General features: G+C 47.6%; 1 protein-coding gene across 3 annotated transcripts in view; it reads right to left on the bottom strand.

Moving 5' to 3' along the window:
• Positions 1–26,403, bottom strand: part of NFATC2 (nuclear factor of activated T cells 2) — a 162,511-nt gene that overhangs the window by 97,667 nt on the left and 38,441 nt on the right. For all 3 annotated transcript variants that reach the window (XM_040330962.1, XM_040330961.1, XM_040330960.1), the window contains exons 2-3: positions 11,219–12,212; positions 6,656–6,824 (exon numbers count right to left, since the gene is read on the bottom strand). In XM_040330962.1, the coding sequence (XP_040186896.1) occupies positions 6,656–6,824; positions 11,219–12,212 (1,163 nt within the window). The remainder of the gene's footprint in view (positions 1–6,655; positions 6,825–11,218; positions 12,213–26,403) is intronic.

Genomic DNA, 26,403 nt, shown 5'->3' with positions numbered 1-26,403 from the left:
ATGTGAACATCACATTACACATTAAAAAAATAAACATGAAATGGACGTCGTCTCAGCCTGCCGCCATTCTGGGTGAAATGGGATTTTATAATCCACCATAGGTGCGCGCAGCCTATTGCATTAGGGTGTGCACCCCAAAGCTCATACACACACTACCAATCACTCACGATGTTCATTCAGAAAGGGAAGGGGCTGATAAATACATATTTACCAGCCCCTTCCCTCACTCATCCTAAAACATCCCCGGCAGGAGAGGGGGAAAGCAGGCAGCGCTGCAGAGGGAAGAAGGGGGGAGCCAGGGCAGTAGGGGGAATCTGTGCTGCACAGGGTGATTAGGGTGTGCCTGGTGTGCGTACGCCTATGTAATCCACCAATAAGTTCTTTATTTGTGGCAGCAAAGATCTGACAGCATGCATAAGACTGGCACAGGTTTCAAAAGAGAAATCTGTTTTAATCTAAATTCATGGTATCGTTAGCTGGTGACTAAAGCCCCGTACACGCGGGCCGAATGTCGGGAGACAACGTCCGGTTACAGAAAAAAAAAAACAGTCAACATTCGCCATGTGTGTGTCGGTCTGTCCAATAGAAGCCGTCCGTTCGGCTGGCTACTGCCGGATGTGCGTGCTGGAAAACCAACAGCTGACCCAGCAGGCTCCACCCACTACAAGCTGCCTATAGAAACTACAGGAGGGGCGTAGACAAGTCCAGTCACCCCCCTGCACAAGGAGAAAAAGCAGAGCTGTGGGAGGGACCCAGCAGGCTCCACCCACTACTTGCTGCCTACAAAAAATACAAGAGGGGGCAGAGACATGACCAGTCACAAGGAGAGAGAGCAGAGCTGTGGGAATGACCCAGCAGGCTACGCCCACTACAGGCTTCCTATAGAAACTACAGAAGGGGGCGGAGACATGACCAGTCACCATGCACAAGGAGAGAGCGAGCAGAGCTGTGGGACTGACCCAGCAGGCTACGCCCACTACAGGCTTCCTATAGAAACTACAGAAGGGAGCGGAGACATGACCAGTCACCATGCACAAGGAGAGAGAGCAGAGCTGTGGGAATGACCCAGCAGGCTACTCCCACTACAGGCTTCCTATAGAAACTACAGAAGGGGGCGGAGACATGACCAGTCACCATGCACAAGGAGAGAGAGAGCAGAGCTGTGGGACTGACCCAGCAGGCTACGCCCACTACAGGCTTCCTATAGAAACTACAGAAGGGAGCGGAGACATGACCAGTCACCATGCACAAGGAGAGAGAGCAGAGCTGTGGGAATGACCCAGCAGGCTACTCCCACTACAGGCTTCCTATAGAAACTACAGAAGGGGGCGGAGACATGACCAGTCACCATGCACAAGGAGAGAGAGAGCAGAGCTGTGGGAATGACCCAGCAGGCTACGCCCACTACAGGCTTCCTATAGAAACAACAGAAGGGGTGGAGACATGACTAGTCACCATGCACAAGGAGAGAGAGCAGAGCTGTGGGAATGACCCAGCAGGCTACGCCCACTACAGGCTTCGTATAGAAACTACAGAAGGGGGCGGAGACATGACCAGTCACCATGCACAAGGAGAGAGAGCAGAGCTGTGGGAATGACCCAGCAGGCTACGCCCACTACAGGCTTCCTATAGAAACTACAGAAGGGGGCGGAGACATGACCAGTCACCATGCACAAGGAGAGAGAGCAGAGCTGTGGGAATGACCCAGCAGGCTACGCCCACTACAGGCTTCCTATAGAAACTACAGAAGGGGGCGGAGACATGACCAGTCACCATGCACAAGGAGAGAGAGAGCAGAGCTGTGGGAATGACCCAGCAGGCTACGCCCACTACAGGCTTCCTATAGAAACAACAGAAGGGGTGGAGACAAGACCAGTCACCCTGCAGAGCTGTAGGAGGGAACCAGCAAGCTCCACCCACTACTGGCTGCCTACAAAAAATACAATAGGGGGCAGAGACATGACCAGTCACCATGCAGAAGGAGAGAGAGCAGAGCAGTGGGAATGACCCAGCAGGCTACGCCCACTACAGGCTTCCTATAGAAACTACAGAAGGGGGCGGAGACATGACCAGTCACCATGCACAAGGAGAGAGAGAGCAGAGCAGTGGGAGGGACCCAACAGGCTACACCCACTACAGGCTGCCTATAGAAACAACAGAAGGGGGCGGAGACATGACCAGTCACCATGCACAAGGAGAAGAGAGAGCAGAGCTGTGGGAGGGACCCAACAGGCTACACCCACTACAGGCTGCCTATAGAAACAACAGAAGGGGTGGAGACAAGACCAGTCACCCTGCAGAGCTGTGGGAGGGAACCAGCAAGTTCCACCTACTACAGGCTGCTTATAGAAACAACAGGAGGGGGTGGAGACAAGACCAGTCACCCTGCAGAGCTGTGGGAATGACCCAGCAGGCTACACCCACTACAGGCTGCTTATAGAAACAACAGGAGGGGGTGGAGACAAGACCAGTCACCCTGCAGACCTGTGGGAGGGAACTAGCAAGCTCCACCTACTACAGGCTGCTTATAGAAACAACAGGAGGGGGTGGAGACAAGACCGGTCACCCTGCACAAGGAGAATGAACAGCAGTGACTGGTCTTTATTCCAGGAAACTTCTACACAAAGGAAACGCTTTTAATTGAATTATTGCATAGAACTGGAAGAAACACACAAAACACACCGAGGTTCAAGTAAGAGTACACATGCCCCTTGTATTTAAAAAAACATTAGCTTATCTCAGAGTTGCGCTTGAAGGAAGCCCAAAGCGCGTTGGCCGATATGCCGACTAAGCAAACAGTTTATTGCTGTAAAAAGACACATTTGTATGCATGTTTATTACTGTCACTTGGCCGGTATCTTTTTTTGGTTTGCAGGAAATTCCTCACACAAATATGTTTTGACTTTTCGCCGGGGCGGGAGGCTCGCCATAGTAGGCAGAGACGTGTTGTGTAAGTTTGTCTGTCTGTGTGACTTGGTGTCTGTCCTGTAATTGGTAGTCGGTGTCACCGGTGGTTACCAGTCACAGGAAAGGGAGCTTTAATTAGGATTAAATCTCAAGCCCGGTGACTTGAAAGCCGTGTTGTGTTTTTTTAGCTGCTAGAGAAAACATTAAAGAAAAAAAGAGGAGAAAATAAACAGAAGGGAGTATTTATAGATCAAGGTCTGGAGGGAAGTCAGCAGCCTTTTCTGTCTAAACAAAGAAATGTATACGCCGTCCCGGGCTGTGCGCTGGAAAGTGGCTCCCCGCTTTGTGTAAATAATGACCTATCATCACCCTGGATCCCGCGCACACACCTGTCTCAATGTGCAGGAGGCCCACTTTTCTCCAATTGACAATAACGCGCTTGTTCACCCGTTCGCTCAAACACACTTTGTTTGCTCTAAAAGAACGTAATGAGTAAGGAAAGTGCACACAAGTTGGCTCTTCTGTGGGGAAATGGCCATAAAAGAGACAGACATTGTTACACCCTGCACTCTGGACAGAATACAACCGGGGAGAAGATAAAATGGTACACCATCAGTGTACTGCGAGGCAGGAAGGACTGATAACAGAGAAGAAGAACTTCATCTGAGGCTGTATATTCAAATGAACTACAAACACCAGACAGCAGTCTGCAGACCCAACACACACAAGTTCTTGTTCCATAAAAAGGTGAGATCGATCGACCAGACGGTGGCGGCAAGAACAATCTTAGAGGGACAATATCACAGGTATACAGCATACGGATCCCCCCTGCAGATTTTGGAAGTTTTCCCACTTACAAAGAAATGAAGGGTTAAAAATGTTATCGTAGGTGTATTCTACATCAGTGGTCTCCAAACTGTGGCCCTTTGCTTGCTTTTATCTGGCTCTTGGGCACCATTTTATCCACTGATATCAACAATGGGGCATCATTTCTCCCTCCACTAACACCACTGAGGGGGCAAAATTCCTCCCAATGACACCAAATGGGGCACAATTCCTTCCAATGACCCAAAGGCACCAACAATAATGCCCAATGACACCACTGATGGTGCACAATTTCTCTTCTGACACCAACAGTGAGGCACAATTCCTTCCAATGACCTAATGTCCCAAAGCCACCAACAATTTGGCCAAATAACACCACTGGCGGTGCATAATTCCTCTTCTGACACCAACATTGAGGCACAATTCATTCCAATGACCTAATGACCCAAAGCCACCAACAATTTGGCCAAATAACACCACTGGCGGTGCATAATTTTTCCTGCTGACACCAACAATGACACACAATTCCTTCCAATGACCTAATGTCCCAAAGCCACCAACAATTAGGCCAAATAACACCACTAATGGTGCACAATTTTTCCTACTGACACCAACAATGAGGCACAATTCCTTCCAATGACCTAATGTCCCAAAGCCACCAACAATTAGGCCAAATAACACCACTGGCGGTGCATAATTCCTCTTCTGACACCAACAATGAGGCACAATTCATTCCAATGACCTAATGACCCAAAGCCACCAACAGTTAGGCTAAATAACACCACTGATGGTGCACAATTTCTCAGACTCACACCAACAATGAGGCACAATTTCTTCCAATGACCTAATGTCCCAAGGCACCAAGAATTATCCCCAATGACACCACTGATGGTGCACAATTTTTCCTACTGACACCAACAATGACACACAATTCATCCAAAAGTCACCAACAATTGGGCCCATTGACATCAACAATGGGTACAATTCCTCCTAATGACATCAACAATTGTGCCCAGTGACACCAGGGATAGGGCATGAATTCTCCAAATGATACCAACTTTGGGGGAAAGGCCTGCCACCGACACCAAAGATGGGGCATTATTTTTTCCTGCTGACATTGGGACCTTTTCTACTCCCAATGACTACAGTTCCCCCCCCCCCCCCCCCCCCCCCCGAAGACTGATGGACAGTAAATTGGCCCCTTGTTTGGAAAGTTTGGAGACCCCTGTTCTAAATGATAGAGACAGAATATTATCAAACCCAAAAATCCAGAAAAAAAACTCTTTAGCACAGTAAGTGGTTTACAGAGGGAAGCATTTATGGGGACGCTCGGCGTGAAGAGGTTGAAGTGCGCCAGTGCCCAGATTACAGACATTCCATTTTTCCTAACACACAGTTAGGCACCATGCACACGTGGGCATTTTGCGTCAGAATCGCTGCCATTCTGCCTGCGATCTCAAAACGCACTACAATCGTAAAACGCAGGTTCGGCACCTAAAAACGCACTTTATTTTTATTTTTTGCTGCACTGGAATCGGATGGCATGGGTGTTCATACTCATGTGATCTGATGCTTTTTGTGGGTGTCGTTACCTTTAAACTGACACCTGAAGCAGATCGCATGAACACAGTGCGATTGCCATGCGGTAAACGCAGTGATTCCTGTGCCTTTCCTGCATCACATCAGTGTGAACCGAGCCTAAAGATACATACAGAGCTGTGCCTCAGCTCGGGTGCCCCCATAGCAAGCTGCTTTCTGTGGGGGGCGCTTGGCAGGGGGGGGAGGAGCAAGGAGTGGCTGTGGGGGACCCGAGAAGAGGAGGATCTGGGCTGCTCTGTGCAAAACCAACTGCACAGAGGAGACAAGTATAACATGTTTGTTATATTTTTAAACAAAAAAACCTGGGACTTTAGTATCACATAATTTTTTTTTTTTATGGATATTAACCACTTGCTTACTGGGCACATATACCCCCCTTCCTGCCCAGGCGAAATTTCAGCTTTCGCCACTGCGTCGCTTTAAATTCAAATTGCGCGGTCGTGCGACGTGCCTCCCAAACAAAATTGACGTCCTTTTTCCCCCACAAATAGAGCTTTCTTTTGGTGGTATTTGATCACCTCTGCGGTTTTTATTTTTTTGCACTATAAACAAAAAAAGACTGACAATTTTGAAAAAAAACACAATATTTTTTTACTTTTTGCTGTAATAAAAAAAAATGTTCTCAGTTTAGGCCGATATGTATTCTACATATTTTTGGTAAAAAAATAAAAATAATCACAATAAGCGTATTGTGATTGGTTTGCGCAAAAGTTATAGCGGCTACAAAATAGGGGATAGAATTCTGACATTTTTTTATTTTTTTTTTTTACTAGTAATGGCGGCGATCAGCGATTTTTGTCAGAACTGCAATATTACGGCGGACACATCGGACACTTTTGACACATTTTTGGGACCATTCCCATTTATACAGCGAACAGTGCTATAAATATGCACTGATTACTGTATAAATGTGACTGGCAGGGAAGGGGTTAACACTAGGGGGCGGGGAAGGGGTTAAATGTGTACCCTGGGAGTGATTCTTACTGTGGGGGGAGGGGACTGATGCTGTGTCCCTATGTACAAGGGACACAGCATCAGTCTCCTCTCTCTGACAGGAAGTGGATCTCTGTGTTTACAGAGATCCATGTTCCTGCTCTGTCACTGCCGATCGCGGATAGCTGGCGGACACCAGGCACGCGCATCGGCATCTCTGTGACGCGCCGGGCCCCCCAGTGCCGGAGGACCCGAGGCTGTAAAAAGATGGCCTCCCAGATTTATAGAGCCACCTTGAGACCGTCATTTGGCCCGGGTCGGAAGTAGTAAACAGACACAAGACTGCAGTATTTCTTTTTCTCATTCTCACACACACTAATTATTCACTTACCTGGATGATTGGGTGTCCTCCGGTACAGGCTTTCACTGCCCCGCGGCTGCCCTCTGTCTCATAATGGGCACGATGGTGTTGTTTCGGCTGCACTTCAATCTGGAGTTCGTAGGATCCCGTCTGACTCGGCAGGGGCCACTCCAGAGCAGGAAGTGAGGCAACTGGGATGCTGCAAGAAGAAATACATACAGCATGGTGAATGGTCCCCGGTGAGGACATGTATAATAAATGCAGGTGAACTTGTCTGACAAGGTGTATGCAGTACTGTATGCGGGCAGAGGTGCGTGGGCGCCGGTGTATACAGTACCGCATGTGACCAGAGGAACCGAGTGTCTCGGAGACATTCAGAGACACTCAGAAATGCTCGGAGTGTCTGAGAGCGTCACCGGAGCCCCGGCACCCCTGGCCAAATGCGGTACTGCACACCCCAGTGGCTTGAATCCTGCGAGACAACGCTTGCAAACCGAGTCACAGAGGATTAAAAATAAATAAATAAATAAATAGCTTGTTTGCGAAATGTTCGTAAACCACATTACTCGCAATCCGAGGTTTCACTGTAATAGGAATAAAAGTGATCAAAACATAAAAAATTAAGGGGAAAGTGTAAAAAAAAAAAAAAAAAAAATAAACAATAAAAAAAAAAAAAAAAAAAAATGTTAAAGCGCCCCCATACCCTCCATGCATATGTAGATCACGCCCACATATGTAAACAATGTTCAAACCACACATGTGAGGTATCGCTGCGATTGTTTGAGCGAGAGCAATACTTCTAGCGCTAGACCTCCTCTGTAACTCTAAACTGGTAACCTATAAAACAATGGTCACCAGTCATCTCTATGACCGTCGGAGGCCCGGGCGCGACGTTATGACGTCACGCCCGGTACCCGGAAGTAAACAAAGCCGCAATCGCGGCTGTCGGCATGTGATCGGTGATTTTTTTTTCACAGATTTCATGCTTGTAAGCCTGGAGGAGAGATGTGAGGTCTTATTGACTCCCCATCTCTCCATAAAGAGGACCTGTCACACTGATTCCTATTACAAGGGATGTTTACATTCCTTGTAATAGAAATAAAAGTGATCCAAAAAAAAAATGTAAAAAAAAGTGTAAAAATATATTTTTTTAAGTAAAATAAAAAGTTTTTTTTCAAAATGCCCGTCCCCGTTATCTCGTGCGCAGAAGCGAACACGCATGCAAGTCCCGCCCACATATGTAAACGCCGTTTAAACCTCACATGTGAGGTATCGTCGCGTGCGTTAGAGCGTGTGCAACAATTCTTGCACTAGACCTCCTCTGTAACTCGAAAATAGTAACCTGTAAAAAATGTCAAAGCGTCGCCTATGGAGATTTTTAAGTACCGAAGTTTGGCGCCATTCCATGAGTGTGCGCAATTTTAAAGCGTGACATGTTAGGTATCTATTTACTCGGTGTAACATCATCTTTCACATTATACAAAAAAATTGGGCTAACTTTACTGTTTTGTTATTTTTTAATTTATGAAACTGTTTTTTTTTCCCTAGGGTGTCTGCTAAAGAAAAAAATATATATATAATATTTGGGGGTTCCGATTAATTTTCTACCAAAAAAATTGTGATTTTTACATAAAGGAGAGAAGTGCCAAAATAGGCCCGGTGGACAAGTGGTTAATATGGACTATATAGTCATCTGGATTTAGCCTGTATATAATAAGTGCTACGCTTCCTTGTTTTCATTTATGCTGAGGAAGTATTGTTCTGAAGATTCCCACCGGTCAGTGTGAGATTTCTGTAGGTTTATGACCTCGGTAAGCAAAGCCTCTTTGATTATTGCACTGATGTAATGCTGAATAGGCTTATTTTTGTGCCTTGTTCCTCATATATTGAGCAATGAGGGGTCTTTAAGTGTCAACAGGTCATTGCAACATTTTCTTTTACTTCTCCATTAATCTTGCCTCATTAATTCATGGAATATCTGCTACATCACTGCAAAACCATAATCTATTGAAAGTTTAGTTGTTTAAAAAGAAAAAATGGTAAATCCCACCTCCTTATCAATAAGGCCCCACCCACCTACAGAACATCTGCTCGGCCTATGTCAAGAAGTGCAATCCAGTACTCAAGATAGCGGAAGGAATGTCTGTGCGCGGGTCTCCCGCAAACGGCACTGTTTGGCGCGCACGCGCGTTAGTGGCGCGTCGGCCCGCGCGGCCGCAGTGACAGTTCTTGGTGCCAAACGGGGCTATGTAAAGGGACTGATGCCTGGGCTCCTTGCTGTTTGGTCTACAGCGTTTCTGAGACCCGTCTGCTACCTGTTAAGCATTCTGTTGATCCGTTCCTGTGACCCGGCTTGTTCTTGACTGCTCCTGCTTTCTGCCTGCCTTTTGCCCCCCTGGCTTGTTTGACTACGCTTCTTCTTCTCCCCTTGTACTGCCTGCTGCCCGCCTGTTGCTGACCCGGCCTGAACCATGACTCTGCCAGGTGCTTGTGCGACTCTGCACTCCCGAGCTCCCTGTCTGCACTATCCGGGGTTCCGGAGTCAGAGGTGTAAAAGAAGCCGCTCCCTGTATATTGGGCTCTACCATCAGGTACGTGACAGCCTACCTCCATACCACAAACAGTTCCATCCATTCTGCATATTGTTGTCGGGAAGTTAGCTTTAGGATCAGTGGCGGCCACGCCCCCCATCCATGCGTCCGACCACCTGATTTGCATGCAGGGTGCCGGACCCAATCAGGGTTTTTCTTTTTTTTAAGCACACGATTAGAGCCAGAGGCTCTAATAGGCTTCAAAATAGGGTGGGCTTGGGGGCGCAGAGCACTGTAATTCCTGTTATTCTTCCCACAACACTTGCTTAATCTGAAAAACAGTAGAAGAAGCCTCAACCATAACCTTGTCATGACAAGTTGTTCCTCTCGGAAGCCATGGGCTGCCAACCACCATTGACATGTGCCACACGGTCTCTGCTGAAGAGAGGAACCGAGTCCTCTCTGGCTGATTTCCCCCTTCAGTAAAAATCACATGGATGTCTGCAATAGGATCCTGATGCAGTGGTTTCTAAAACCAGTTGTCTCTGTGTTTCTGCTAACCTTAATGGGTTTAAAGTGGTTGAAAACCTCAGACATGAAATCTGAACAAAGCATCTCCTTCTATAGTGAGTACTTTTCTCCCAGAGCACTAAAGGGGTTAATTTACTAATGGCAAAAAAACGTTGCACTCTTCAAGTTGCCCCAGAGCTTAGTAAATGAGCAAAAGCTCAGCTGACTTCCATCATTCAATCATGTGCAAGCAAAAATGCTGTTTTTCTCTTTTTATTATTATTATTTTCCTTGCATGTGATTGGGTATTCTTTGCAAAGTGAAGAATTACCTAATTTACTAAGCTCAGGAGCAACTGCACTTTGCCAACCTCTCCGAGTGATTCTGGGTGCCACGGGGTCCCCCACCCAAAGTGTCTCCTGTCACAGTCTAACTGCCTTTAGTAAATCAAATCTGTGACGGGAGTCGCTTTGGGTGGGGGGCCAAGGAACTCAGAATCCCTTGGAGAGGTTGGAAAACCCTTGTTTCAGCACCCCATGCCCCTCTTATATAAAAGTTACCCTGTGTCTATTAGGGGGACAGGGTGACCGAGAAAATGATGGACAGCTACTAATGGACGTTGAGAATGTGGTTTGGATTACTTCAGATGGGACAGTAATATTTATCCACAATATCTCCCAGGAAATATACAAAGACTATTCCTGGTTTATTTGATTCTGAACTATACGTGTTAATTTACAAGAGCTGATCATATTGGCCTCTGTACAATGTAGGAGTTGGATAATCTGCTACGGGTGGTTTTCCTGCTATTGTGTGAAGGTGTCCTGTGTTGATACTTATAATAATGTGTATTGTAGTTTGTGAGCTAGGAGACAACCTCTGAGTCACCTGGGCTGGTTAAATGACTAGTTAATTAGCTCATGTTAATTTAATCATCATGATTATTTTTGTTTATGTTTACATAAATGCACTATTCTAATATCCGTTTTTGTATTCTATGTTAGAGCTTGCTAAGGGATTGGTGGTCCCACAACAAATCCCCTGAAGAAGCCACTTTGGCGAAACATGTTGGGATAAGACACTTCACTTTCCCATATGTTGAATATTGGGAAGCCAGCAACCCACCCTTTCCAATTTATGCTCATATAACCAGTTTTTAGCGGCCGAGAAAGGGTTAAAACCACCGCATAGCGCCTCGGCAGGGGCACTTTGCCGGCGGTATAGCCGCGGTGCCCTATTGATTTCAATGGGCAGGAGCGGTGGAGGAGCAGTATACATACCGCTCCAAAGAAGCTGCTAGTAGGATTTTTTTTACCGTCCTGCTAGTGCACCGCTCCAGTGTGAAAGCCCTCGGGGGTTTCATACTGGAGAGACAGCAGCAGCTGTTTCAGGGCGCTTTATAGGCGCTATTTTTAGCATTATAAGCGACCCAGTGTGAAAGGGGTTTTACTATGAGCAACAAGGACAGTGCTTATTCTTTTTTTTTTTGTGTAAGCCACATATTGAAGACTTTAAATATTGAAGAATAAAAAAATATATATATTGTCTGTACCTGTAGTAGGGCATGGCAGGTACCAGCTGATTTGTCCAGGTCGGTGGCATAAGTAGAATAGATCCTGCATCTGAAGTCTTCCTTTCTTCATGCTCATAAGGCCCAAGGTAGTCCTGAGGCTGGAAAACGTGGCATGGCATGCTCTTATGGGGAGACATCGGAGAAGGATCTGGACTGGTTCTCCACATTTTTGATGGTACACCACATGAAGAATCAGAAGCAAGGCCCAGGTCGTCCATAGGATGTGGAGGAGCAGAAGGGTGGCCGTAACTCACAGAAGAGCTATCATCTGGTTGGTGAACACAAGGTGATGCCCCAGGAGATGGTGTTCTTGAGTGTCGCGGAGAAACGCCGGTTTGGTGGCTATTGTTGACCTCGGCACAATACCTTCTCTTTGCACCTGGGGAAGACGACCGTGAGTTGGGTCGAGGAGATGGAGAACGTGGTCCCAGGCAGCTTTCCTCTAGGATGCCTTCCCTTGGTGACATTATTGGAGGTCTAGGAGAATAAGGACGGATGGTTTGAAAGTGTGAAGACAGGTCATCATTAGGACCATTTTTTGGTGAAAGGCAAGGAGATGTGCAAGGAGAGAAATTAGTCTCTGAAATATAACTCGTTGACGAGGCACTGCTGCCGGGGCTCACGCAAGCTGTATCTCTGTAGTCAGTAAGATAGCAAGGTTGCAATCTGGTGTTACCAAAGTCTGACTGATGTTCTAACAATGTTTCTGAATCTCGGTGGTACGAACCACCTGGATGAAACAGTTCATGAGATGGCGTGATCTTAATGAGTGGACTCAACGCTCGAGCCCCAGCAGTCTTTTGAGGGTCTAAGAGGAATTTGGACCCTACGCTATTATCCTGTTCATATCTGTAAAATGGTTGTGGGGGGTAATTATAACTCGGAAGGTTAGGCTTGATACCAAAGTCGGAGACATCACCATGACTGTACGAATCTCCAGAGAGGCAGTTGATTTTATGTGGAGTCGGTTCTTCTGGAAAAAGAAGGGTCTTTTTTAAATTTTAAATACGGTTACATAAGGCTCACAATCATGGAAAATTTTAACTGATTGCCCATTGATTAAATAATATCATAAAAAATGATACGTTGTTTCTTAAGGAGGATAATCAAACCCAGATTATAGAAACTTAATTTAAAAATGGCAACACCTCTCTTCAGTTTGGGAAGGAGGATTTAATGCCAACAACTATGACCGTTATGGGGGCCTTGGTAATGTGGTTAAATGGGTAGCTTAGGTGACATCATCTGGACCAAGGGGTGAAGTCATCTTAAAAACTCCACATTTGGGTGGTAAGATTTGTGTAAGTACCTTCTTCTCGGATATGGAAGATTGGTAACTTCATGGATTATCTATTATATGTCCCCGAGTTTATTTGCATATACACTATATTACCAAAAGTATTGTAACGCCTGCCTTTAGACCAGGGATCCTCAAACTACGGCCCTCCAGCTGTTGTAGAACTAAACATCCCATAAGGCATTGTAACACACTAACATTCCCAGACATGACTAGGCATGATGGGAATTGTAGTTCCTGAACAACTGGAGGGCCGTAGTTTGAAGACCCATGCTTTAGACGCACATGAACTTTAATGGCATCCCAGTCTTAGTCCGTAGGGTTCAATATTGAGTTGGCTCCGCTCTTTGCAGCTATAACAGCTTCAACTCTTCTGGGAAGGCTTCCACAAGGTTTAGGAGGGTGTTTATGGGAATGTTTGACCGTTCATGTTGGAACAGGAAGGGGCCCTCTCCAAACTCGAAAAAGAAAATATGGACGGCCGCACACCAAAAAACCTTTGAAAGGTAGCCTTTAATGGTAAAAAAGGAAAAAGCACTACAAAGCACAGCAAGAAGTGGGGAATGTAGCTGACGTGTTTCACACTGGGGTTCAGTGCTTAGTCTGAGTCTGCTGACTAAGCACTGAACCCCAGTGTGAAATGCGTCATATACATACCCCACTGCTTGCTGTGCTTTGTAGTGCTTTTTCCTTTTTTACCATTAAAGGCTACCTTTCAAAAGGGGGTTTTGGTGTGCGGCCGTCCATATTTTTTTTTTCAAGATTTACTTTGTGCATTGCCGGTGATCTGCCGATATGGTTCCGGCTAACGTGAAAGTTCCTGCGCAGGCGCAATCTGATCTGCCGATATGGTTCTGGCTAACGAGAAAGTTCCTTTAAGGACTGTGCAGGCGCAAACTTGCCGACGGAAATCTCCGAACCTCGGCCGGCATCCAGGGCGACGTGGATTTCGAGGAAAGTGGCCAGTCGGCCTCACGTCCTCGCTTCGCTCGGACGGCTCGCTCGGCCTCCTGGTTCTTTTTTTAACATCCTCCAATCCACGGGGATGTTAAAGAATGAGCCTGGATGCCGGCGAGGTTTGTAGATTTCCGTCGGCAAGTTTGCGCCTGCGCAGTCCTTGAAGGAACTTTCTCGTTAGGGGAACCTTAAGGACAAGTCACCGGCACCCACGGTTTCTGCGAGGACATAGATTGCTTAGTGCACTCACCTGGAGGGGCAGTTTCTCCTTTCTCATTTGCCCTCCCCAAACTGTTCTCACAAAGTTGGGAGCATGAAATTGTCCAAAATGTCTTGGTATGCCGACGCCTTAAGAGTTCCCCATACTGGAACTAAGGGGCCAACCCAACCCCTGAAAAACAACCCCCGCACCATAATCCCCCCTCCATCAAATGATTTGGACCAGTGCACAAAGCAAGGTCCATAAAGACATGGATGAGCGAGTTTGGGGTGGAGGAACTTTGACTGCCCTGACCTCAACCTCATAGAACACCTTTGGGATGAATTAGAGCAGAGACTGTCATCTCGTCCAACATCAGTGCCTGACCTCACAAATGAGCTTCGGGAAGAATGGTCAAACATTCCCATAGACACTCTCCTAAACCTTGTGGACGGCCTTCCCAGAAGAGTTGAAGCTGTTATAGCTGCAGAGGGCGGGCCAACTCAATATTGAACCCTACGGACTAAGACTGGGATGCCATTAAAGTTCATGTGCGTATAAAGGCAGTCGTCCCAATACTTTTGGTAATATAGTGTATGTAGTATTTGCACTTGAAGGTCCCTTTGCCGTACAGGCTGCTGGTGCTGTAGCATTGCACTCTCCGTTTTATGGTTGTTACGGTTGTAACTACTGTTTGTATTTTTTAATTGTAAAAAAGCAATAAAAAATAATAATAATAAAAAAAAGAAACTTTACATTTATGGCACTGTCTAGTGCATTAGAATTCTGAATAGCTGTGTGTAACTACTGGGATTAAAGGGGTTGTAAAGGATTTTTTTTTTTTCCTAAATATCTTCCTTTACCTTAGTGCGGTCCTCCTTCACTTACCTCATCTTTCCATTTTGCTTTTAAATGTCCTTATTTCTTCTGAGAAATCCTCACTTCCTGTTCTTCTGTCTGCAACTCCACACAGTAATGCAAGGCTTTCTCCCTGGTGTGGAGTGTCGTGCTTGCCCCCTCCCTTGGACTACAGAAGAGTCAGGACGCTCTCTACATTGCAGATAGAGAAAGGAGCTGTGTGTTAATGGGCGTCCTGACTCTCCTGTAGTCCAAGGGAGGGGGGCGAGCACGACACTCCACACCAGGGAGAAAGCCTCGCATTACTGTGTGGAGTTACAGACAGAAGTAGCTCTGCACAGCTACCAATTATTATTTTTATTTTTTTGTCAAAGCTTAACTACTTCAGTACTGAGCTATAGCCAAAGGACGGCTACTATAGTTCTGGGAGGGCGCCCATAGACCTTCTCCTAGAACCCCGTCCCCCCTACGGCGCACATCAAGCACGCTCTGTGGCTGTTGTGTCCTTAGGACACAGCTGATCACGGACCAGGGTAAAGAGCCAATCACAGTGGCCCTTTACCATGTGATCAGTTGTGTCTAATCACAGCTGAACATGTGTAAACAGACTTTCCGTTTAGCGACATCAGTGCAGCATATTAGTGCCAATCAATGCAACCTCATCAGTGCTGCCTAAAGAGTGCAGCCTCATCAGTGCCCATCAGCCAGCCTCATCAGTGCTGCCTATAAAGAGTGCAGCCTCATCAGTGCCCATCAGTGCAGCTTATCAATGCCAATCTGTGCAGCCTCATCAGTGCAGCTTATCAATGCCAATCAATACAACCTCACCAGTGCAGCCTCATCAGTGCCCAGCAGTGCAGCCCCATCAGTGCCATATCAGTACAGCCTCATCAGTGGCAATCAGTGCAGCTTATCAATGCCAATCAATACAACCTCACCAGTGCCAATCAGTGCAGCCTCACCAGTGCCCATCAGTGCTACCTCACCAGTGCCCATCAGTGCAGCTTAGAAAGAGCAAGAAAGAGCAAGAGCTGATAGGTAAGCCATTCCACAAAAAGAGCGATATTGTTAGGCACAAAACATAAGTACGTTATAAATATATATATATATATATATATATATATATATATATATATATATATATATATATATATATATCCCATATGTAGCACCCTGGTGTTTAGGCAGGGTTGCTAAGTAAATTTAGTTTGCCAGGTGGTAGTTGCCCTGGTATATTGTTAGTAGATCCACTGAATAGGACCAACTCATATAGAGGAACATGTAGTTGCCAGCATCCCTTGTAACAAAAATAGAAATAACCTCTAGAGGTGGCATTTTTTAGGCTACAAATGAACTTAGAAAAAAATTATATAAAAAAAAATATATACCGTATTTATCGGCGTATATCGCGCACTAAGGGGAAAATCGTGGGTGCGCGATATACGCCGATAGCTGCTTCCCACGCTCAGTTTGAAATCCTGCGCCGACATATACCGAGTGCAGTACACTCGGGTACATTCGGCCAGGCTCGGCTTCGCTCGTGCTCACGCATAAACGTCACAGAGCGTGAGCGCGAGCGACGCCGAGCCTTGCCGAATGTACCCGAGTGTACTGCACTCAGTATATGTCGCCGGAGGCGTTCGAACTGAGCGCGGGAAGCGGGGACTCGACTTGAGGCGCGCGCTGGAGAAGCCGGGAGGACACCATCGAGGCCGGAGACGGACGCCGGACCGGACGATGGACGCTGGGAAGACACCAAAACTGTAAGTAATAAAATCATATAACTTTTTTTTTACAGGAATTTCGGGGGCAACTTTAGGGGTGCGCGGTATACTCGGGAGGGCGTATTATTGGATGTTTTATAGCAGAAATTAAAATAAATATATATATATATTTTTTTTTTATTTTTTTAAATGCAGAAAGAAATATTTTTTATTTAAAAAAAATAAAAATTGGTGATTTGTTTTGTAGCGCAAAAGATAAAAACCGCAGAGGTGATCAAATATCACCAAAACTCAAAAATATATTAATAAAAAAGGTGCAAGAGCTGGTGGGTTGGCCATTCCACATAGAGAGCGATATTGTTAGGTACGTTACTCCGTTTCCTCTTTCTGAAGAAAAAGACTTAATTTTACAGCCGGTTTACTGGTGTCACGTCAGATAACGAAACATGTAAAAGTATAAATCATGTTTACTGCAAACACACTTTATTTAGATTCACTTCCTTTTCTTGTTGCAATTATTTTTTTCCAGGTTAATCCCTTGCTACACGTTGGCTGGGAGGCTGCCAGGCTCTTTTGTTTTAAAAAAAAAAACTCCCAAACTCCTTCCTAGCAACCCTGCGGGACGTCACCTGAGTTCATTCCCAAACGTGCCGCGTCCTCCGACTCTGCCAGGCTTGTCACAAAGCCAATACTGAGCTGCGGATAATAAGCCTTCATGTCTGGGAAATACCGATGTGGCAGCATCTTTGTGCGCTTTTCCGGCAGTTTTTCGCACAATTTAAGAAAACATTTTAATGCGCGACTTGTGCGTTTGTATGCAGCGTTTTTGGGCTTTTTTTTATTTTTTAATAGCCAAAAGAGAAAAACTATTATCTGTTGCATCATTGGTATTTTAGCTTTATGCCGCGTACACACGACCGTTTTTCATGACAAGAAAAATTCAATTTTTTAAATTGGTCGTGATAAACGGTCGTGTGTGGGCTCCAGAGCATTTTTCTTGACGAGAAAAATGGTCGTTAAAAAATTATTTGTTTTCATTTTTATTTTTATTTATTTATATTTTAATTTATTTTCATTTTTATTATGTTTTTATCAATGTTTTCTATGTTTATTTATTTTTATTATGTTTTCTATGTTTATTTTTATTTTCATTTATATTTTTGACTATTTGGCAAACAATCAATGGCACAAATATATATATACCGTCTCATACAGTAGGCGTCCATAGCCACCGAGTGTATAACTTGGCCCTGCCCAACCCCCCCCCCCCCCCCCCCCCCCCCCCCCCCCCCCCCCCCCTAGCACGCCGCATCTTTGGATTTGATTGGCAGCGGCGGAAGCCAATGGCCACCACCGGATAGGTTGTCAATATTAGGCACTGCTGGTAACTGTGCAGTATAAGGCAGAGGGGGGTCAGAGTGCTGGTATAGAGGGGTCAGAGTGCTGGGGGGAAATCTAGGGTGTAGAGGGGTCAGAGTGCTGGGGGGATATCTGGGGTGTAGAGGGGTCAGAGTGCTGGGGGGATATCTGGGGTGTAGAGGGGTCAGAGTGCTGGGGGGGATATCTGGGGTGTAGAGGGGTCAGAGTGCTGGGGAGATATCTAGGGTGTAGAGGGGTCAGAGTGCTGGGGGGATATCTGGGGTGTAGAGGGGTCAGAGTGCTGGGGGGATATCTGGGGTGTAGAGGGGTCAGAGTGCTGGGGGGATATCTGGGGTGTAGAGGGGTCAGAGTGCTGGGGGGGATATCTGGGGTGTAGAGGGGTCAGAGTGCTGGGGAGATATCTAGGGTGTAGAGGGGTCAGAGTGCTGGGGGGATATCTGGGGTGTAGAGGGGTCAGAGTGCTGGGGGGATATCTGGGGTGTAGAGGGGTCAGAGTGCTGGGGGGGATATCTGGGATGTAGAGGGGTCAGAGTGCTGGGGGGATATCTGGGGTGTAGAGGGGTCAGAGTGCTGGGGGGGATATCTGGGATGTAGAGGGGTCAGAGTGCTGGGGAGATATCTGGGGTGTAGAGGGGTCAGAGTGCTGGGGGGGATATCTGGGGTGTAGAGGGGTCAGGGTGCTGGGGGGATATCTGGGATGTAGAGGGGTCAGAGTGCTGGGGGGATATCTGGGGTGTAGAGGGGTCAGAGTGCTGGGGGGGATATCTGGGGTGTAGAGGGGTCAGAGTGCCAGGGGGATATCTATGGTGTAGAGGGGTCAGAGTACTGGGGGATATCTGGGGTGTAGAGGGGTCAGAGTACTGGGGGGGGGATATCTGGGATGTAGAGGGGTAAGAGTGCTGGGGGGGATATCTGGGGTGTAGAGGGGTAAGAGTGCTGGGGGGATATCTGGGATGTAGAGGGGTCAGAGTGCTGAGGGGATATCTGGGATGTAGAGGGGTCAGAGTGCTGGGGGGATATCTAGGATGTAGAGGGGTCAGAGTGCTGGGGGGATATCTGGGATGTAGAGGGGTCAGAGTGCTGGGGGGGATATCTGGGATGTAGAGGGGTCAGAGTGCTGGGGGGATATCTGGGATGTAGAGGGGTAAGAGTGCTGGGGGGGATATCTGGGGTGTAGAGGGGTCAGAGTGCTGGGGGGATATCTGGGGTGTAGAGGGGTAAGAGTGCTGGGGGGGATATCTGGGGTGTAGAGGGGTCAGAGTGCTGGGGGGATATCTGGGATGTAGAGGGGTCAGAGTGCCAGGGGGATATCTATGGTGTAGAGGGGTAAGAGTGCTGGGGGGATATCTGGGATGTAGAGGGGTCAGAGTGCTGAGGGGATATCTGGGATGTAGAGGGGCAGCCCGAGCTCAAGGACCAGCTGCTTTGGGGAAAGAGCCCCCCATGCAGCGTGGGGAATCTGGGCAGTGCCCAGGTGTGCCCTCTCATTAAGACAGTCCTGCCTCTGGGAAGCTCTCTCCCGAGGGGGTTACCTTGCGGGCACCCTACCGTGTCATACAGTAGGCGTCCATAGCCACCGAGTGTATAACTCGGCCCCGCGCGATCATTGGATTTGATTGACAGCGGCGGGAGCCAATGGCCACCTCCGGATAGGTTGTCAATATTAGGCACCGCTGGGAACTGTGCAGTATAACGCAGCAATAGCCTGACCAGCACTATAGACATACTGACCCAGCCAAATGGAAAATACCAGCAAGTTATCCTCGTACGTCTCTGGTGATTGTTAAAAGGATCCCTTGTCTTTAATCTTCTTTCATTACAGGCCACAGATGCTGCAGCGGTTACAGCGAGACACTACAAAGCCACGCAACATTGTCCAACATGAATCCCTGCTATGTTACAGCTTCTCCGCACTAATTCATTCCATGCTGCTAACGAGGACAAATCATTTCAATTAGTTTTTTTTTTTTTTAGTACTTTGAACATAATAAAAGGAGAACTTCAAAAAAGAGTAGAATAAGCTGAACTCTAAGAATGTCATAAGGGGGACAGCGGGTCCTCCTCCTGGTGCTTTAAAAATAAAGAACGGCAAGAATAAAGATTTAGGGAAAAAACAGGCTGTCGCAACTCAGTTTACAGCGAAGACTTCGGGATGTTCGAAACAAAATGACAGAAAAAGGGGAATTTGTTAACAAATGAACATTAAAAAGAGAATTCCAGCTTACACTGAAATGTTTTTTAACAGAACAAAAAACCCCTAAAACTACCACATTGGAGGATGTACAGTTACCCCACAAAAGTAAGTACACATGTGACAACACTGAAGAAATGACACATATAGCCAGATTCAGGTAGAGATACGCCGTCGTAACTCCGATTCTGCGCCGTCGTATATTTAAGCGTATTCTCAAATTGAGATACGCTTAAAATGTTGCTAAGATACGGCGCCGTCGTATCTTAGCTGTCTATTTACGCTGGCCGCTAGGGGCGCGTACGCTGATTTACGCCTAGAATACGTAAATCAGCGAGATACGCCTATTCACGAACGTACGCTTGCCCGTCGCAGTAAAGATACGCCATTTACGTAAGGCGTTTTCAGGCGTAAAGATAAACCACCAAAAAGATGGCGCAGCCAATGTTAAGTATGGACGTCGGAACCGCGTCAAATTTTTAATTTTTTACGTCGTTTGCGTAAGTCGTCCGTGAATGGGGCTGTTCAGGTCCGTTCACGTCGAAACCAATGAGTCTCTGCGGCGTAATTTGGAGCATGCGCACTGGGATACGTCCACGGACGGCGCATGCGCCGTTCGTTCAAAACGTCATTTACGTGGGGTCATGCTTTATTTACATAAAACACGCCCACCTCTTCACAATTTGAATTAGGCGCGCTTACGCCGGCACATTTACGCTACGCCGCCGTAACTTAGGACGCAAGTGCTTTGTGAATACAGCACTTGCCTCTCTAACTTGCGGCGGTGTAACGTAAATGACATACGCTACGCCCGCATAACTTTAAGCCGCCGTACGTGAATCTGGCTATTTGTATCTACAATGTAAAGTAGTGAGTGTACATCTTGTATAACCGTGTAAATTTGCTGTCCCCTCAAAATAACTCAAGTCAAGACACAGCCAATAACCACTTACGGACCGCCCCCGCCGTTATACGGCGGCACTTTGAAGAGGAATATCGTTGTTATGGCAGCAGCTAGCTACCATAACCCCAGTATCCTCTTCTTCAGATCACGATCAAGATCACTTTTATGGGCGGCAGGAGAGGGCCACCCCCCCCTCCTCCTCCCGCTGCGCTCTGGTGCCCTCCGACACTTATCCGAGCCGTCGGTAGCGGCGGAGGCGATCGGGTCCTGTGTCCTGTCAGGTATGGAGACGAGTGAGGGGAAAATAGCCCCCACCCGTCTCCATACCCAACAGGACCCAGGACCCGAGCGGAAGTGACCATCGCTCTTAAAGTGGTTGTAAAGGTTCCCCTTTTTAAAAAATGAATAAAATAACAAACATGTCATACTTACCGCCACTGTGCAGTCCGTTTTGCATGGAGTGACCCCGATCCTCCTGTTCTGTGGTCCCACGGCGGCTCTCTCGGCTCCTCCCCACAATAGATATCCCCCTCTGGGAAGCTCTCTCCCGAGGGGGGTTACCTTGCGGGCGTGCGCCATACACTCGGCGTCCATAGCTATCGAGTGTATGACTCGGCCCCAGCGCCCGCGTCATTGGATTTGATTGACAGCAGTGGGAGCCAATGGCTATTCAATGAAGAGCCGAGAAGCTGCGAAGAGAGCGTCGCGGGATCGCGCCCACGGAAATTCGGGGCATAGGTAAGTAAAACGGGGGTGCTGGACACTGCAAGGTGAAAAAACACGAAGCTTTACAACCCCTTTAAGGGCCCTTTCACACGGGCAGACCGTATGTCCGTTTTTTCATCCGTCCGTATACAGATGAAAAAGGGACATACATGTATCCCTATGGGATAGCGTGCGTCAGCGGATGACACCCGATCTCATCGATCCCCGCTATGCTCCGTTTCTGCAGACGCAGGAAAATCCTATTTTTCCATCCGTCTGCAGAGCGGATGTGACAGACGGTCCGTGTTCCTCCGATCCCCCCCCATAGAGGAGAGCGGAGATCTGACAGGGCGGTCCCTGCACAGTGTGCGGGGACCGCCCGGTCATCCGCCGGCTCAGCGTGGATCAATGGAGCAATCCCCGCTGAGCAAGCTGATGTTCACAGGACGGATCATTACAGGATCCGCCCCGTGTGAAAGGGCCCTAAAGAGACAATTTTTTTCAAATGACATTTCATTTTTTTAGTGTAAATATGAGATGTGAGGTCTTTTTGATCCCCAGATCTCATATTTAACAGGTCCTGTCATGCTTTTTTTCCTTTTACAAGGGATGCCGAAGGGTCGTTGCTCCCGGCCTCCGAAGGTCATAGAGATGGCAAGGGACCATCTGGTCCTTGGTCAGCTCTATGGTGAACGGCCGCCACCAGCCGATTCATATTCCAGCACGTCCGCCCCCCTCCCGCCGCCTATATAAAACAATCAAGCAGCTCTATGAGCCGCTATGATTGTTTTTATATGAGAGGTAATCGCCAGCAGTAAAAAACAATGATGTGACTACTTAAAGCCCAGGACGTCATATGACGTCCACCTAGGGATTAGTGGTTAAAAAAATAACCTCTCTAGCTCTCTCATCACCTCCTCCCATGCTCATCTCTAGGACTTTTCCAAGCCTCTCCAAGCCTATGGAACTCCTTACCCCAATCTGTCCATCTATCTCCTTCTCTAGTAGCTTTTAGAGGATCCCTGAAAACCCTCCTCTTCAGAGAAGCCTATACTACCCACACGTGTATTGTACAACTGTATTGTAATTTTGTTCCATCTTGTCTCAAACTGGCGGCCCTCCAGCTGTTGTGAAACTACAAGTCCCATCACGCCTCTGCCTGTGGGAGTCATGCTTGTAACTGTCAGCCTTGCAATGCCTCATGGGACTTGTAGTTTTGCAACAGCTTGTTTGAGACCCCTGGTCTAGAAGCTCAACCTTTGGTTTTGAGCACCAATTCCAAACCAGTTTGGTTTAGACACATATAGGTAGATTAAGAGAGATTGCCGCAACTTTGCGGCGGCTTGGCTTAGCGTGTTTAGGCTACGCCGCCGTAAGTTAGCGAGGCAAGTACTTGATTCTCAAAGTACTTGCCTGCTAAGTTACGGCGGCGTAGCCTAAAGCGGGCGGGCGTAAGGGCGCCTAATTCAAATTTGTCTGAGGGGGCGTGTTTTATGGTAATGAGGCTTGACCCGAAGTGATTGACGTTTGTTTTTAACTGCGCATGCGCCGGGCGCCTACATTTCCCAGTGTGCATTGCGGCTAAGTCCGCCGTACGGGCCTATTGATTTCGACGTGGACGCAAACAACGTAAATCCCTATTCACGGACGACTTCACGTAAATCCCTATTCACGAACGTTGCAAACAACGTAAAATTTTAGAATTTCGAAGCGGGAACGGCGGCCATACTTTAACATTGTCTACGCCACCTAGGGGGCAGCTTTAACTTTAGGTGGCCTATCTCTTACGTAAACGGCGTAAATGTACTGCGGCGGCCGGGCGTACGTTCGTGAATAGGCGTATCTACTGATTTACATATTCTACCCTGACCGCAATGGAAGCGCCACCTAGCGGCCAGCCGAAATATTGCAACCTAAGATAGGACGGCGCAAGCCGTCGTATCTTAGATATGTTTAAGCGTATATCTGTTTGAGAATACACTTAAACATAGGTCGGCGCAGATTCCGAGTTAGGTCGGCGTATCTACTGATGCGCCGGCCTAACTCTTACTGAATCTACCTAATACAGGGCAGCAAATGGTTGGAAAAGGCTTATGTGTAGGTTCCTAACAGTGAGTACAACTCGGCATCAGTCAAAGGTCCGGTCAAAGCCAGATAAAAAAACAAAACAATGCATGATATAATGCGGATACACGACTGTCCTGAGAAACAGGTTCTTCTGCCTGTGCTGATTATGTTTAGCTTCCCATTATACAGCTGGAAGAAAAGTCTTACAACCACAACACTTATTAAACTGCTTCACTGTAAGCACTATTCTAATAATAAAAATCCCATCTTCCTATGGCGTGTAAGCTACACGCCACTGACAGATACCGCTGTCATTCTGGGGCTTTATCTAATATTCACCCCCCCGCAGTACAGAGAGGTCAGGAGGGCACAGCCGTCCTGGGACTGGACTGTGACTGGTCCAGCAAATCTGGGACAGTTGGCAAGTATGATGTAATGCAAGACAATCACGGGGCCCCTATGGACCTGGGGTGCCCATGCATTAAGACAGCCCTGCTGCTCTACAGTGTAGCTGAGCATCATGGGAAATGTAGTTCCAAAAGATCTGGGGTGCCAAGGTTCACCATCACTCGTAGATCAGCGGTGGTCTACTTTCTTGATATACCAAATACCATGAACCTTGGCACCCCAGATGTTTTGGAACAACATTTCCCATGATGCTCTTGCACTCTGCAGTGTAGTTGAGCATCATGGGAAATGTAAAACATCTGGGGTTCCATGGTTCACCATCACTCCTAGATCAGCGGTGGTCTACTTTGTTAATATGGGGGGTGGGCCTTAAAGTGGACCTTCAGCATCATGGGAAATGTAGTTCCAAAACATCTGGGTCGCCGCAAAGGGGCCAATGGGCCCATGGATTGCGGACCTCCTTGAAATACGTTTTTTTAGGTTGGGATCTCTGGAATTCAGCCAAAAATTTGGGGCTGAAATTAGACTTGAAGCAGGGCTGTCTTAATGCATGGGCACCCCTGCCCACTGCCCATTGGCCCCAAGTCCATAGGGGCACCGTGATTGTCTTGCATTATATCATACTTAACAACTGTCCCAGATTTGCCAGGCCAGTCACGCTTTTTGCTGAGCTACCCCAGGACGGCTGTGCCCTCCTGATCCCAGTATTGCGCCCTCCTGATCCCAGTATTGTGCCCTTCTGATTCCAGTATTGTGCCCTCCTGACCTCCCAAGTACTGTGCCCTCCTGACCTCCCAGTACTGTGCCCTCCTGACCTCCCAGTACTGTGCCCTCCTGACCTCCCAGTACTGTGCCCTTCTGATCCCAGTATTGTGCCCTCCTGACCTCCCAGTACTGTGCCCTCCTGACCTCCCAGTATTGTGCCCTCCTGACCTCCCAGTACTGTGCCCTCCTGACCTCCCAGTACTGTGCCCTCCTGACCTCCCAGTACTGTGCCCTCCTGACCTCCCAGTACTGTGCCCTCCTGACCTCCCAGTACTGTGCCCTCCTGATCCCAGTACTGTGCCCTCCTGATCCCTGTACTGTGCCCTCCTGATCCCTGTACTGTGCCCTCCTGACCTCCCTGTACTGTGCCCTCCTGACCTCCCTGTACTGTGCCCTCCTGACCTCCCTGTACTGTGCCCTCCTGACCTCCCTGTACTGTGCCCTCCTGATCCCAGTACTGTGCCCTCCTGATCCCAGTACTGTGCCCTCCTGATCCCAGTTTTGTGCCCTCCTGACCTCCCTGTACTGTGCCCTCCTGACCTCCCTGTACTGTGCCCTTTGTGTTGATTAGTCTTTGATTTATGGAATGCTGGAGCAGCGATGACGGCACAATCCCTACGCATGCGCGCGGAACGGCACGATCCCTACACGCATGCGCACATTTCCGGCAGGCTCCCATTCAAGAGCCGCCGCGCTCAGTGTGCCTGCGCCGTTATCTACGGCGCCCATACGCATACGTTAGGCCAAAATATTGAACTCCTTCTTCCACTAGAAGAGTTAATTGAACCAGCTGCTCAGATAGGAGTCCCATGTGAGCTTCTGATTGCACGGCAGCCTGCACATCCTAAATAAATCAAGGTATTATCTCGTAGACACATGTAAATATTTGTCCGGCATACAAACCAGACGCATGCAAAATTAGCAGCGCACACACACATGGTGCGGCTTCCATGTAAATTCGGGGCGATTTCTCTACATGATTTAACCCTTCGATTGCCTACAGTCCTTCCAACACGACTGACTGCTTCCTGTCCTCTGATAGTCACTATGCAAAGCGTACTGAAGAAATGTACAGCCATAGAATAAGATGATACTTTGTATTTCATGACATCTCTGTCAACAAGATCGCAGAACTGACCGACGCCACTCTGAAATCACCCCGGAGCAATCAGCAATGAAAACATAAGTGTTAGAGCCGGTTCACATGACTTCGGGGGCGACTCCGCAAGGCGTCCTGAAGACGACTTCAGAGGCGATTAGCAAAATGACTTCTGTATAGAAGTCAATGCAGGTCGCCCCCGAAGTCGTACAAGAACCTTTTTCTAAGTCAGAGCGACTTGCGTCGCTCCTATTAGAACGGTTCTATTGACCAGAATGGGAAGTGACTTGTCAGGCGACTGAGTCGCCTGACGAGTCGCCCCAGTGTGAACCGGCTCTTAGGACTTTTATTTAAAGCGGTACTGAGCCCAAAAGCAAAACGTTTATTATATTGCAGCTTACCAGCCCTTAGATGTGATGGCTGCATTAGTTTTCTTTTTTTTTTTTTAGGCGTTCTTTTTTTTTTATTTTCATCTGGTGATCCAGCCAGCCCAAGTCTAGTGTTTTTCACAGCACAAACTCCCCGGTGGAATGTATCCATACCTCCCAACTGTCCCTGATTTCGAGGGACTGTCCCTGATTTGGAGCAATGTCCCTCTGTCCCTCATTCT

This window comes from Rana temporaria, chromosome 12 (genome assembly GCF_905171775.1).
Source record: "Rana temporaria chromosome 12, aRanTem1.1, whole genome shotgun sequence".
Taxonomy (NCBI): domain Eukaryota; kingdom Metazoa; phylum Chordata; class Amphibia; order Anura; family Ranidae; genus Rana; species Rana temporaria.
Note: the sequence above shows the minus strand (reverse complement) of the source record. Positions and strands in the feature narration are given on the sequence as shown.